This window comes from Mauremys reevesii, linkage group 2, assembly GCF_016161935.1.
Source record: "Mauremys reevesii isolate NIE-2019 linkage group 2, ASM1616193v1, whole genome shotgun sequence".
Lineage (NCBI taxonomy): Eukaryota > Metazoa > Chordata > Testudines > Geoemydidae > Mauremys > Mauremys reevesii.
In genome coordinates, this window is record NC_052624.1 from 93,211,712 (window position 1) to 93,225,863 (window position 14,152).

The 14,152-nt window shown below is 38.3% G+C and overlaps 1 protein-coding gene across 9 annotated transcripts in view; it reads left to right on the forward strand.

The window, feature by feature from the left end:
* SUGCT (succinyl-CoA:glutarate-CoA transferase) overlaps positions 1 to 14,152 on the forward strand; it is a 658,579-nt gene that overhangs the window by 403,735 nt on the left and 240,692 nt on the right. For 7 of the 9 annotated variants that reach the window (XR_005594438.1, XR_005594440.1, XR_005594439.1 and 4 more), the window contains exon 13: positions 12,163 to 12,226. Coding sequence is in view for 4 of the 9 variants with exons in the window: in XM_039525907.1 (XP_039381841.1) it covers positions 12,163 to 12,226 (64 nt within the window). In the remaining 5 variants the exon portion in view is untranslated. Of the gene's footprint in view, positions 1 to 12,162; positions 12,227 to 13,460; positions 13,563 to 14,152 lie in introns of all 9 variants that reach the window. The other 2 variants (XR_005594442.1, XR_005594441.1) reach the window with 1 other exon arrangement.

Sequence of the window (14,152 nt, forward strand, 5' to 3'; positions counted from 1 at the left end):
ATAAATAAGCCACAACAGTTATAGAGCAGGTGAAAGATGGATGGGGTACTTAAAGTAAGGCTCTCGGGAGCTCAGTGTGGTGTATAAGATTGGAAAATCTATACTGATTACGTACTTTGCATGGAGAAACAGGTGAGGCCTCCATGGACCCTCAAAAACCGAATGAAATATTAGCATGAATGGTACAATGCTGCTGTTAATGGTTCCTTTGCTTACTGTTAGCCCAGGCAGTAAGGTCGTGAGTATTCAAGGCTCACTGACTATTGAGACTTGTTTTTCTTCTACAAATCTATTTTTCCATAACATAAATGTGCATATAAGAAGATGCATATGATTTCTTTAACAGAACAGCTATTAGAGAAGTACTTACTAACTGGGACTACTCACTGTGGGTAAGGGTTGGAAAATCAGGCATATTGTGCTATAACAGTTGTTATAAATTGTATCTGACCAGACACACCTTAAAGTTTGCACTTCAGAGTTGCAACAACACATGACATATCCCATGGTGCAGATACTTCAGAAAACCTCATTTATAGAAAACCCTTGTTCACCGTAAAAACCATAACAAATTCATCTCCATCGTTATTAGACCAGCACATGGTTTTTAGAGGATTTGGGGAAGGAGTAGCATTATAAAACATCGGGTTACACCCCAGATGTAACTGACACATTGCACATACAGAGGATGTGTGTGGTGGTGGTAGTGGCAGGGTTCTTTATCTTCCTTCCTTTCCAGTCTCCTGCTGCAGGAGTGAAGCCCAATTGGAGCCCAGGGTCCTTTCAGCCTTAGCAATACATTTATATCCATTTACTTTTCCAAGACTGTCTCCACAAGGAAAACATCTGGAAAATTATTTTTGTTTAATATGAAATCTGAATGAAAATAAAATAAAATAAAATGAAAGCCTTTCATGGTGCTATTTTTGACATTCATCCACTCCAGCTCATCTGCGTGCACATATTTCTTTGCTTGGCTTTTGTTTTTTACCATTTATATTAGATTTGTTGTCTCTTTTAAAATACGCAAAGTGTAAAAGAAAGCTTTTAATTTTAAATGTAACATTTTTAATTATTTAAATCAGGCGATGGAATGTGATAAACTTGTGACTCATACCACCAGAAGTGGCGTAAATTGTTAGTTCTTATGACTGAAAGAGGCATACACAACAGTTGGACCAGAATTTTTTCCTGTTTGTCTTAGTAATAACAGCTACTTACTCTCATAGCATCTTTCATCCAAGGCTCTCAGTGTACTTTATGTGTGTTAATAAATTAAGCCTCACAACAGCCCGATGAGATAGTTAAGTATCGTTATCGCTGTTTTACAGGTAGGGAAAAATGAGGTATAGAGAGATTAAAGACTAGATGGTTCTATTCTTACTTTGAGTAGTCCCTTACTCCCTGATAGTCCCGTTAACTTCAGTCTTCGGTAGGGCTTTTGCCAGATTAAAGTACTACTTAACATGGAGTAGGAGTAACTTAGTTTGGCCCTAAATGATTTGACCAAAGCCACACAGGAAGTTGGGAATAAAACTCGATCTTTTGACTGTACCTGTGCTTTGATGGCAAATACTTCCTTCTTCTCAGGCTGGCACTCATGAACCAGAAAGTACCAGGATGGCAACAAATCCATTCTTTTTGCATAAGTACTACCATGAATATAGAATTTACAAGCAGAGAAGCACATATGTCATTTTAAAATCACATTTTAGTTTTAGTTTCCAAGGTTGTGTTGATAACAAAAGTAAATTTAAAAAAATTAATATTTTTAATCTCATTAAGCCAGATTCTCAGATATATGAGGTTTCTGTGCTATGAGGCGGGAGTCCGTCAGGGAGCCAGTTACAGCCCCTGACTCCTGTCCGTCCCTGGTTCAAATTAGAGCAACTTACTTGATTTAATCTGTGCCAGCTGGCAACCTTCCCCAAGAGACTGCCAGTTAGGGATAGCTGAAGCACAGCATACTCTGGCCACGTCTCCACCCCACCCAACATTCACTTACCTCCCTGGATTTCTATCTCCACTATGGAAACTCCTGTGATAGATACTCCCAACTGAGAATATAGGGCCAGATTCCATCACCTTTGTACCACCAGAGTCTTACCAAAGGGGAAGACTGGGACAGAGAATCTGGCCAAAGATATATATATATCTGTATGTATATGTGAGTGTATATATATATATATCTGTATGTATGTGTGTGTGTGTGTATATATATATATATTTAAGTTTCAATTCAGAATGCCTACAATTAGGCTCCCAAAAGCCCAGATTTTCAAAAGTGACTAGTGATTTTGTGTGCATCAGTCTTTGGGTGCCCAACTGGAGACCCTTTAAAAGGGCCAAATTTTCAAAAAGTGCTGAGCATCCACCTGCTAAAAATCAAGCCCTTTTAAGGTGTGTCTTTAAGTACTTTAATAGGAGTGTCCTGATTTTCAGAAGCACTGAGCACCCAAAGATCAAGCCATTTTATGTAGGTGACTGACTATGGATTTGTGAGACTAATGTTAGCCATTCACGCTTGAAAATTTTGGCTTAAATTATGAATTTCTGTTTTTCAGATCCCTCTATAATTCCCCACAGATACTAATTATGGCTTGTCATGGCTTGTCATAACAAAACCTTCTGAAATATTTGCTTCTCTGAAAGAATTCCACAACTGACCCCTTGCTTGTATACCATCTGCTATTAGAGTAAAAACACTTTCTCTTGTCACTTTCATTATTTTCCAATACACCTGATGAAAACATCTGAGATTTATATAGACGTATTTAGCAGCTGTCTCGTATCTACTGTGAGGAATAAATGGAATTTGGGCCTTTTCTCTAAGAATGTGTTTGTCCATTAGACAATGGTGAAAGTGTTTCTATTATGTTATGAATGATTTTCATTGTCTAACACTGTTTTGATTTCTTAATCTGACTTTTTTTGTGTTTTGTCATGGCTGGTGATGCAGTTTGGTGTGGGGTCTTTTGTTCATTGGTTTTTATTTTGTAGAAGTGAGTACAAAGGAAAAATAAAAATTAACCCAGAAAACATTCTAAATATTATCTTAATCAAGTATTCCCACAGTAATTTAATTTGAAAGAAGGATTAGGGAATTAAATCTCTAAAAATATTAATAACTGGGTACCTGTTGACTGTGAGAACCACTCGCTGACTTTCCTATCATGTGTAAAGGTGGTGGACCTCAGGAGACATCTAGATAAACTTCTAATGAGTACTAGGAGTTCATGGTTGCAGTTGAGGTATATATTTAGGACTAATAAAATAGGGAGGTATAGGAGAGCGGTCCTGGAAACATGGAGAATTCTTGGGTCCTTGACCCTGATAGTAAATTCCTTTGAAATGCTTCTGGACTAATATGGAGGTTTAGCACCACAGGGAGAACTTCAGCAACTTTAGTTCATGGATGAGAAGGTGGTGTCCAGAAGAGGGGATTGTGGTGAAGGGAGAACCTATATAAAAGGGATGGGCTTCACCTTAAACAAAGTGGGACCAGACTGCTGGCACAGAAAATGAACAAGGTTTTGTGGATTTTTTAAGATAGAAGCTGGGGAAAAGCTGGCAGAGGTTGAGGAACACTCAGGTTGCACAAAGACTTCTGGTAGGGAGATCAGTAACAAAAGGCATCTTTGTATTAAGTAAAGTATGAAATTACAGCAAAAATGAAGGAGCGAAATTCAGGAAAGCTAACAGGGTGTCAGACTAAAGAGTTAAATAAAAAAGAAGCAGATGGCCAACCTCTGCCCCTCCCCACCACACCATAAAGCAAAAAACAAAAATCTAGAATTCTTGGCAAGGAAAGAGAATATTGGCATAGTAGGCATTACGGAAGAATAGTGGAAAGACAAAAACCAATAGGATATTGTAATGCCTGTCTATGTACAGGAAGGACAGATTAGGTCATAGAGCTGGGGGAGTAGCTTAGGGGCTATACTACTGGCCGTCTGGTCAGGAAACGGATATTGAGTGCAAAATATTTTGAGAGATCAAAGAATCTACTAAGTCTAATATGGCAGTAATAATGGGTGACTTCAGCTACCTTCAGCTGGTCAAATATCACAGTGGGACAAGGTTTAAGGGAAATAGTTTCTCAAATCATCACATTAAATTATTGCTTCTTTGGAATAGTTAGTTCTAGAGCATACACATTGAGTAGCTATTCTTGACTTAGTCCTAAATAAAACAAAGGAATGGTCTAAAATAGCTGATATTGAGTCACAATGGTGGCTATAGACCACCGACAGTCAAAGTAGTGACCACAGAATAATTAAGTTCAGTGCTCTGAGAGGAGTGCCCAAAATTAAGAAGTCAGTCAAAAGACTGAAATAAAAAATAAGGAAACTAAAATCCTCAGACTCAGCATGAGAGAAAGTTTAAGTATTCTATTGTAGAACAAAGGCACAAAGGAACAAAACAAGAAAGGGAATTGGAAGGCAAGAAATAATCTAGTATGGCAAGATTCATTAGGGATTTTTTGAGCCAAACAAGTGTCCTTCAGAAAGTGAAAATTCAACCCCGTGAAGTCAATAGAAACGTAAACTACGGCAAGTATAATGTCAGATGGAATTTTAGGAGGGCTAAGAGGGATTGTAAAGAGCAATTAGCAAAAAGAACTCTAGGCCCTACCCCAAGAAAATAAAAAGTGTATCAGAAACAGGAAATCTGCAAAGGAATCAAGAGGACTAACATGGATCAATTAAGGAGAATAAGGATGCTGCAGAGAAACAATTATTTTTTTCATCAGTTTGTGTCACAGAGGATGTTAGGGAAATTACTCTATACCTACCCTTTTCAGTTAGTGAAGATGAGGTATCATCAGAAACTGATGTGTCAAAATAGGAGCTGCTGGAACAAACTGATAAAGAGTAACAAGACACAAGCAAAAAGACCAGATTGCATTCGTTCATGAGTTCCAAAAGAGCTTAATAAAGTGAGCCACCTGCTAACAAAATATGTGTATTCTCATAAAAATAGGTACTATTTCAAAAATGAAATAAAGGAGATTTAAAGACAGGTGATTAAAATGTTTAGTTGCACAAAAGAACAACTATATAAAGAGAGATTTGAAAAGTTTGGGACTGTTGCATAGATAAAAAGAGGGCCTTGATAGAGATATGAAAAATAATGTGTTCCTGTTTACCATAATACAAGACCCAGCAGGCCAATCAATGAAATGGAAAGGTGAGACATTTAAAGCTTGATTTCAAATGAGTTAAAGCCACCTTCTTCTTCTTCTTCTTTTTTTTGGGGGGGGGAGAAGTGTTTTTAGTGTGCATCACACAATATCATTATGATGTATCAGATCACACCATACGTTGTTACTTGTTTCCTGGGTAATTATGGTTATGGTTCTTCATTTAGCAGATCCAGGAAAATCAATTATATCACTTCCTTGTGGTTTGGAGCTAGGAGTAATAATTACATTTACCCACAACCAGCTATATTGTGGCTATAGAGATATGAAGTGGGCTGTTACATCATTTCCTTTGTGGCACTGATAATCCCTTCTGTTAAATTTACGATACTATAAAATAGTAATATCAGAGTTCATACATATTTGGCACATATTACTCCATATTGAACAATGTTTAAAAAAAAAAACAACTGGGCTTTTCTTTCTGGCATTACATTTTGCAATCTGTCTGATTCCTGTACCTCCTGTGGTTGATGGTTGGAAGTTGGGTGCTATGTGTCTCAAGTAAAAATCAACTAGGATGAATTTGGGACCTGGCTGGTTTATGAACCAAAGAGAAGCTCCACTTGCTTAGATAATCATATTCCTAATTACATGCTAATTGAGATGGACCAAAGTCGAAACAAGAAATGTGCATGGTACTTAGAGTTTTTGCCAAATACCCAACAGGCAGTCAAATACCTCCTTATTGGTGTCAAAAAGTGCAAGTGTGGCATGCCTGGTTCTCCATCCCCTGCCCCTCGTTTGGTCATTTAAGCCTCTGCAATGTGAATGCAAACAGAACTATTTTGATTTGATAGTATTTTACATTTGCCTTTGCACTTGTATACGTATCATAAAAGGTATAAGGTACTGTAGAATCAGGTCTGTTTGCTACCTTTTGTAACCAAATTGGAGTATTTTGCTCATTTTGAATGAAACAGGCCATTCATTTCCAAGGCAGAGAGGGAGACAAATTCTTGTTAATCCTTAGTAACCCCTTGACTATTTGTTTCTTTCTTACAAATCTCAATATTTGATATTTGATTCCCAAAGGTTGTTTTTTTTTTCCCCTGAAGAATTACTTAATCCATCTTTGGGCCTCAACAATTCTCAAGAGCTTTTGAAGATCTAAGAGGATCAACGTGGATCCTTCAAACCAACTTGGAGACATTTACTTCATGATAGTAGTTTTATTGACTGTGCTATTTTCAGTATTTCCTATACTTAAAATAGGAAATGCCATGGGTAGTGAAGGTCTGTCTGTCTAAGTATCTCAACAAATATAAAGTCAATACCATGGCACCATAAATGTTTTATTTGCTCCCCAGAGATGACCTATGAAAGTCCTTGTGGCACGCTGCATTACTGTATATGCACTATAAGCTTGTAGTGAAAGACTCCTACCTCAGAAGAGAGCAGAGATAAAGTTCCTATGGGAACCTTAATTTTGAATGTCATGACTCTCTTGCATATATGTCAATTTTAACATTATATTATGGTAGCAGTACAATATTTTAATATTAATTATACTTCCCTTAAACTTCCTTATATACTCTCTCTCTCTGTGCCAACTCATTTTTTAAACTGATTGACGTTTAAAGAGTTAAGACTTAAAATGTGATTAAAAAGAGAAATAACATATTTAGCATCTACAATATTAACATTAACGGTGACAAGTACTTTCACTGAACTGAACATACCCAGATCTTCCAGGTACATACTTGAGTGGCTAGCCTGAGCTGCTGCTCCTGCTACCCTGACCATACTCCTATTTTTAGTTCAAGCTCAAGCAAAGCTAGCATGGGTATCCTACATGAGCTGGTATTAACACATTGTCAGGACCAGGACATGGGTGGTCAGAGCAGGAGTTGGGAGTCAGGCAGGATCAGATTACCAGGAGATCAGAATCTGGGACAGGCCAGAGGGCAAACCGAGGCCAGGAGTCAGGCAGGGTCAGGTTACCAGGAGATCAGCAGCAGGCAGTCAGAGCAAGTATCTCAGGGGAAGCAGTCCAAAGCAGGGAGAACCCAGTTGCATGGACAACTTTCTGTTCATGTGCTGGGTTTACATAGAAGCAGTGAACTGATCAAGACACCCAGCATTCTGCCAATCAGATTCAAGGACTGGGATCCTCTGTCAGAGCTCTGTTCCTATCCTGATGACAGTTAGCAGGTCACTGTGTGGCAGGTTGGCGCTTACCAAGCTTTTCGGGGTGATTTGTATGGAATATTTATACAAATGCAGGGGGACATGTATGTTTTCCGCAGGTTCCCAGGTGTGTGTGCCTCAGGACCCTCCCGGTCAACAAGGTACGAGAGCCTTCCACATTTCTGTGTAGAGTCCAGAATTTCGTGAACCATATATTCCTCATGGCCCTTGACCTGGCTAGGTCCTGTGAAGGAAAGTGTTTTTTGTGCAGGGTTTCAAAAATGATACATGAAACACCAGGTGAACCTTCAGAGGGTTGTAGTTCAAAAATGACTGAATTAACCTGTCATAGGATCTTGAAAGGGCCAAGGAATCGAACATGCAGTTTGCGAGCGGGTCTGTCTATGTGGAGATGCTCTGTGGAGAGCCACAGAGTAGGTGAGGCCTTGCTGTTGATGCAGGTCCTCATGCCGTGTGTAGTCTGCCCTTGCCTTTCCCAGGTGTTCTTTCAATTCTTCCTTGGCCCAGTGAATCTGCTGTATCAGGTCTGAGGCGGCCAGGTTGGGAGAGGACATGGGTAATTACAGATGGAATCAGGGATGGTACCCAGGGTAGGCAAAAAAAACAAACTAAAAAAAAAACAACAACAAAAAACGGGTGGGGAAGGCTTTTTCCAGTAGGCATATGGTCTGCATTGTTGTAGGCAAATTATGTGCAGGGGAGAAGTTAAGACCAATCATCAGGGGGCAATCATGAGAAAAACAGGGCCCACCGAAGCTGCTGTTGGTTTAAGGCTTTCACCCGAAGTAGATAATTCCATTTTTTTATGCCCAGTGAATACCTTGACTGGGTGGTGAGCTCATTCCTGGTAGTGCTGCCATTCTGCAAAGGCGATTTTTATCACCAGGAGTTCCTTATCAAGAATTTCATAGTTTAATTTTGTGGGAGTTAATTTGCTTGAATAATAAGCGCACTGGTGTAACGCTCGTTTGGGACCAAGTTGCTGGGAGAGGACTGCCCCGATTGCTATACTGGAGGCATCAGCTTCTACAATGAAGGTTTGTGTGACAGCGAGATCTTGTTCTTGGATAAGGTGTGTAGCAGTGATGTTACAGACTGCTGGCTTGTAAAGTCTCTGATGACTTCCAAAAGATAGGAAGGTCCTCAATCTATTGACTGGAATGCTTCTTTTAGTATGAGTCCTTTTTAAAAAAAGATTTGACAAAGTAAGGAAACTATTTTTGTATTTGTTTCATTTAAATTAAGATGGTTAAAAGCAGCGTTTTTCTTCTCCATAGCAAAGTTTCAAAGTGGTATGAAGTCAATGTTCAGTTGTAAACTTTTGAAAGAACAACCATGATGTTTTGTTCAGCTTTACAAACAACATCCATTCACGAGGTATGCGTAACTCTGAGGTTCTCCTGTAATATTAACTCAGCAGATGCCTGAGGATGGCAGCACCCCATCAAATTATATCTTCTGGGCCTGGTTTCCATGGCCTTAAACTATGCAAAGTGAATACAAAGTGAGGGGAAGACTCTCCGAAGTCAGAATGGTAGCAAGTTGCATCCACTTGTCATTTAATTTTCAAAAGGTGTAAATGAGCACCGCAAGGTGTGAAGTAGTGGAGGATCAGGCCTCTTGTTCCCACCCTATAATTCCTTCTCCAGAATTTATTTTTCCCTGATGGATAATGGAGTAAACATTAGCTTGTTCACTGGGATGGTATGGGAATAGGTGGTGTTGCGTCATGAGACAATGTGTCCATAAGGAGCAACCTCAAAATTGATAGGATGCTTGTAGGGAAGAGACAATGAAGACTCAGTCATTCTCCTTGTTGTTTTCTATTTTGGAAACCCCAATAATAGAACAAATGAGACAGGAAATTACATATTTATTTGACATAATACTAATGATGTGAGAAAAAAATCAACTCTTTCGACAATTCCATTGTTTTGGGGCTAATTGATAAGCATTGCATCACTCCAAAAAAAGAGAGAGAGGATGGAACTAAATAGGTGTGAGGATTAATAACTCTGGAAAGCAAATATAAGAGCGATAAGGATTCCAGCATATTACAGAAAACTATCACACCGAGAGGGAAAACTCTCAGCCTGTCTCGCTGAAATTTCTGCATGGATGTTCAGCATTTCATTCAGGCCCATCTTTCACTTGAGCCTCTCTCTAGGACCCTGGATAAGTCTAAATCTTGCAGATTTTTTCTGCATAACATCTCTAAGATATGGCCTTGCCTATCCATCCACACATTTAGAACTTTCATCCAGGCTGTAATCATCTTGCTTGTTGATTACTGCAACATCTTTTTCACTGGTCTTTACAAATACAACCTTGCTCCACTGATATTTTCCTAACCCATCACTTTGACCATATCGCCCCTTTTTTTGCATTCCTCCCCTGGTTCCTTCTTCTGTATCATCCATGAAAAGTAAGCTACTTGTCTTCACTTGTAAGGCCTATCCCCACCCTATCATCTGTCATTCAGTATTGAGATGTTATTGTCTCATTGTTTCCTTGTACTCCTCTCTAAGTCAGTCTATCTGTCCATTTGTTGTCTCTTTTCTTATACTTAGATTATAAACTCTTTGGAGCAGGAACTGTCTTTTTGTTCTGTATTTGCACAGCACCTAGTCCACTAGAGCCCTCAACCATGACTGGGATGCCTAGGTGCGACAAGAACACAAGTAATAATAATAAAATCAACACTGTATCAACTACGAAAATGAGGGGGAAACATGACTACATCTTAAACAAACCTTCTGTGTGAATGAGAACAAATTAGGTAGATTGATGATGAATAGAGATACAGAAGAAATAAGCTTTTATTACTTAATTTAAGCGCAAAAAGGGGCGTATGACATATGATTCCACAAAGATAAGAATTTTTGCCAAGTGTTATAAGCAGCAGTCTGTATTAACCAAAAAAGAAATTAGAGACAATGAAATTGGGAAAATCCTTTAGCCCTGACTAATTCTTACAGAGTTTTATAGCTATTTTATGACAGCTAATGTTCTTTCTAAATGTTTCATTTAGGCCTCAGTCCAACAAAGCCAAGCACACGTTCAACTTTAAGCACATGAGTGTTCTCTTGGCTTTGAGTTAAACATGTGCTTACCTGCTTTGCTGGATTTGGACTTAAAAGAATTAACGAAATCAACATGGATCAAGAAAAACTTCCTTATTAAGACAGAAGAAAAGAGGCTGAATTTTCAATAATATTATTGGGTAGCTAACAGCCTTTCTTTCTCTGATGTCTTCCATCAAATATGCTTTATACTTCCAACTGCCAGCTAAACAGAGTAACCTCAGAAAATGAGACTTTTTGACACTACTTTTTTAGCAATGAGATTTTCCTAGCCATTCTCTCTATTAAAGTTAGAGACCATAACTCTGTTAAGACCCTAACAGATAATCCACTGCCGCACTGGTCACTATATCAGAAATTTAAAAATTGGCTGGCAAGAGCTTATCTATATGTAGACTTTCATTAACAAAATTAATGGTTTTAAAAATTCTGATTATGTTATTAACATACCAGTGGTAGAATAATGGAAAAAATATAAATGGGTAGCCAGAGGAAAAATACACATCTGCCTGGGATTTGGAATGACAAAAACCATCAGTGTTTTATGTTAATATTCATTAGATATTTGTTTCTTGATTAAAAATAAAAAGGAAAAACAAAAGTTCCATTTGTGATTGATGACAGGTCCACTGAAGATATACCCTTGGCAGAGCTATGGCATATACTCCTTATAAAACACACACACGGACCAAACACGGTGTAATTACCCATTTAGCCCTCTTAAAGGATAATAGCAGAACATTGCATAGTTTGTTCCCTAGCAAGTTCAAGAGCAATTGAATAATGACAGAAAAAAACAGGAGAGTATATGTTACCCATACGTTTTTAATATCTTTATGTAATGTAAATGGTTAAAAAATGTGGTGCTATTTACTAGTCCCTTTTGGAACATTTCTATACCTTATTTGAAATTAAAACTGAAAGAAATAATCCAAGGCGTCTGAAACCATTCAGTGTCTATACTGGCTAAAAATGTGCTTATTGGGGGTTTCATCCACAGTTGCACGGAGGGTGGTTTGAGGGGAGTGCCAGTGAATCTGTGACCTTGCAGAGCCACCTATCAAATCCATGGCTTATCAGGTCAGGTCACTACTCTTTGTGCAGATTTAGCCCTGCTGGCTGGCATATTTGAGGGGGTGAGTGGCGGGGCAGAGCCAAGGCTTTGTCCACTTTCTGTCCACTCCCTGCCTATTATTATTTATTAGTAGTAGTAAATAATTATATTATGATAGTACCCAAAGGCCTGGGGCCCCATTGTGATGGGCGCTATACAAACACAGAAAAGAACCGATCACTGCCCGAAGGGTTTAAAGATGGTGGGAGCTCCTCTACTCGGACTTAACCCTGCACACCTGGAGCCAAGATCTAAATGCCTATGCGTTCAGTAAGAATATCTGCAGTAAAGCCTTCTAGTGATTTCCAATAATATTACAACTTGGGAATTAAACTGACTGAAAAAAAATAAGGTCAAGATTTTCAAACTGAAATACTGAACATTAGACACACAAAAAAAACGTATTTAAGCACTTATTTAGATACATAAATAAGTTTTAGGTGTCTAACATTAAGGTACTTCATTTTGACAATGTTGGCCTGCAACTAATAGAAAATTTTAGTGAATTAATATTTTTTATAATGTCTTTTTATGACTGTACTGATGTTGCCTATTTTCATCTTGAGTCTACTAATTAATTATATTTGTGGTTTATGTATGTGCTTTTTTAGGTGCTGCACAATGGACTTATCATGGAAATGGATCATCCAACAGTAGGGAAGATAGCTGTTCCAGGTTGGAATATTTAATTTTTCTTTCTAGATAGAACTTTTAAAAAAATGAAGCGATGTGTTCTGGCATTTCCATCTTGTGAATGGATGTTTGACTGACAGTTGACACCTATGCTCATGTTTGTTCTAGTAGCAGGGCAATTGGTATGTATTGGACCAGTTCATGAATTTTTTAGTTTGCTTCTCCTAAAATATGAGCATTAATTTGATAGTGTTTGCAACCCCCCACTGTTAGAAATATTACTGTTAAAGCATCTATATGAATATGGTTTTGATTTAGGTTTACTCTGAGTGTTGCGTAAACTCCGCTTTTAGGCCTTTTTATTGTAAAAGCAAAACAAAATGGGAGCCACTCATCCTGAAGCATGGTCTTTTGCTTGACAGCAGGCTCTGCAATGAAAATGTCTGGCTAGCTGTTCTTACTTCTTTACCAAGGAGTTTCTGAGGACTATAGGAGATGTGAACAGGCCCTTTATGTTTTTTCTAATTGAGACTGGGCAAGCTATCATAGTTGGCCTAAGTCGTTTTCCACTGAAGTAAATGGTAAACTCTTACCGATTTCAATAGGAGCAGTTAGGTCAATGCTGAACACTCAAATCTTGCTGCTTCCCTACACCTCCCTTTCTCACAAATTTCCCTTCCCCCCCCTCCATGCGGAGCATCTTTCAGCTTTATTTTTATAATGTCCTCTCTTTATGTAAAAACGTTCAGTGCCAAATACTAGCCCCTGATACATGCACCCAGTTCCCATCAATTTCAGCTCAGTTGCACACACATAGCTGTAGGAAGAATTTGACCCATAAAGTTTTTCTGAAGTTGCATATCCTGGAGTCACACAGGGTTACAGAAAAGAGTTTTTTGAGAGAAATGAACCCCATATGATTCAATATATTCCTGCATGAATCATTTTTTTGTCTGCTTCATTTTTGGTCTTTGTCACACATTGTGTCCCACATTTGGGCCTCACCAGGTTGAGAAGTTTGGGAGAAAATACTCTAATATGTTTCCACAATTCAAATGAGCATTCATGAAAATGTACCTCTTAATATTTTACTCTTCAAGAGAAAAGTTAAATCCCTTTTGTCTATCTAAAATGAAAAGGCAAGCAAGGTTTTTTGTTTCAATTAAAAAAAAAACACAGGTAGAAAAGCCTTGCAGATGGCAACAGGAAAAATGTGTAAATTTTCATGTTGCATGCAATACATAATCTATCTTTGAGAAAGAAAATACTCCTTCAGGGGCAAAGTTAAACTGCAAGAGGAGAAAGGAGATGAAAGGAATGTTCTAATGTCTGTCAGCAGAGATAGAAAGCACTGGCAGGAAAGAGAGTTTTCACATAGGTAAGCTACAGCACTTCCCGAATCCTTATGTTTTTTTTTTTTACTTTATTAAAACTCAAAACTTGTGACAGTGCAGTGAAACTAAAATAAATCATCTTATTCTCTAATGGTTTGCTATTTAGATGGGCTTCTATGAAGGACTTTTTGTATTAAAGCAGATGGCTGAAACGATCATTGGACAGTTGAACAGGAAAAGCAGAATTACTTCCTATCTTGGCATGGAGCAGGGGAAGGAGGGTAAACATAATGACACTGTATGGCTCTGCCCGTAACTTGGAAATGACATTAAGAGCTTGATTACTGTTGATGGTAGACCTTAGGAGCATCCTCCAATTACCCAGGTCAGAGATACATCTTTGGCTTAGAGTGAAAACTGCACCAAAGCAACCTCCAGTAGGCAATCCCATCATCAACATCCATTTAAAAGTATTTCTAAGTAGTTTCCAGTGCAATTATATTCAACTGTTAGATAGAGACCACCTCCACTCTATGACTGGTTTCTACTTGAAGTTGCTTAAGACAGATTTCACTATAGATGCTGGACAATGAGTCTTATATTGCAAACACATATATCCATAACAGTACTGGGG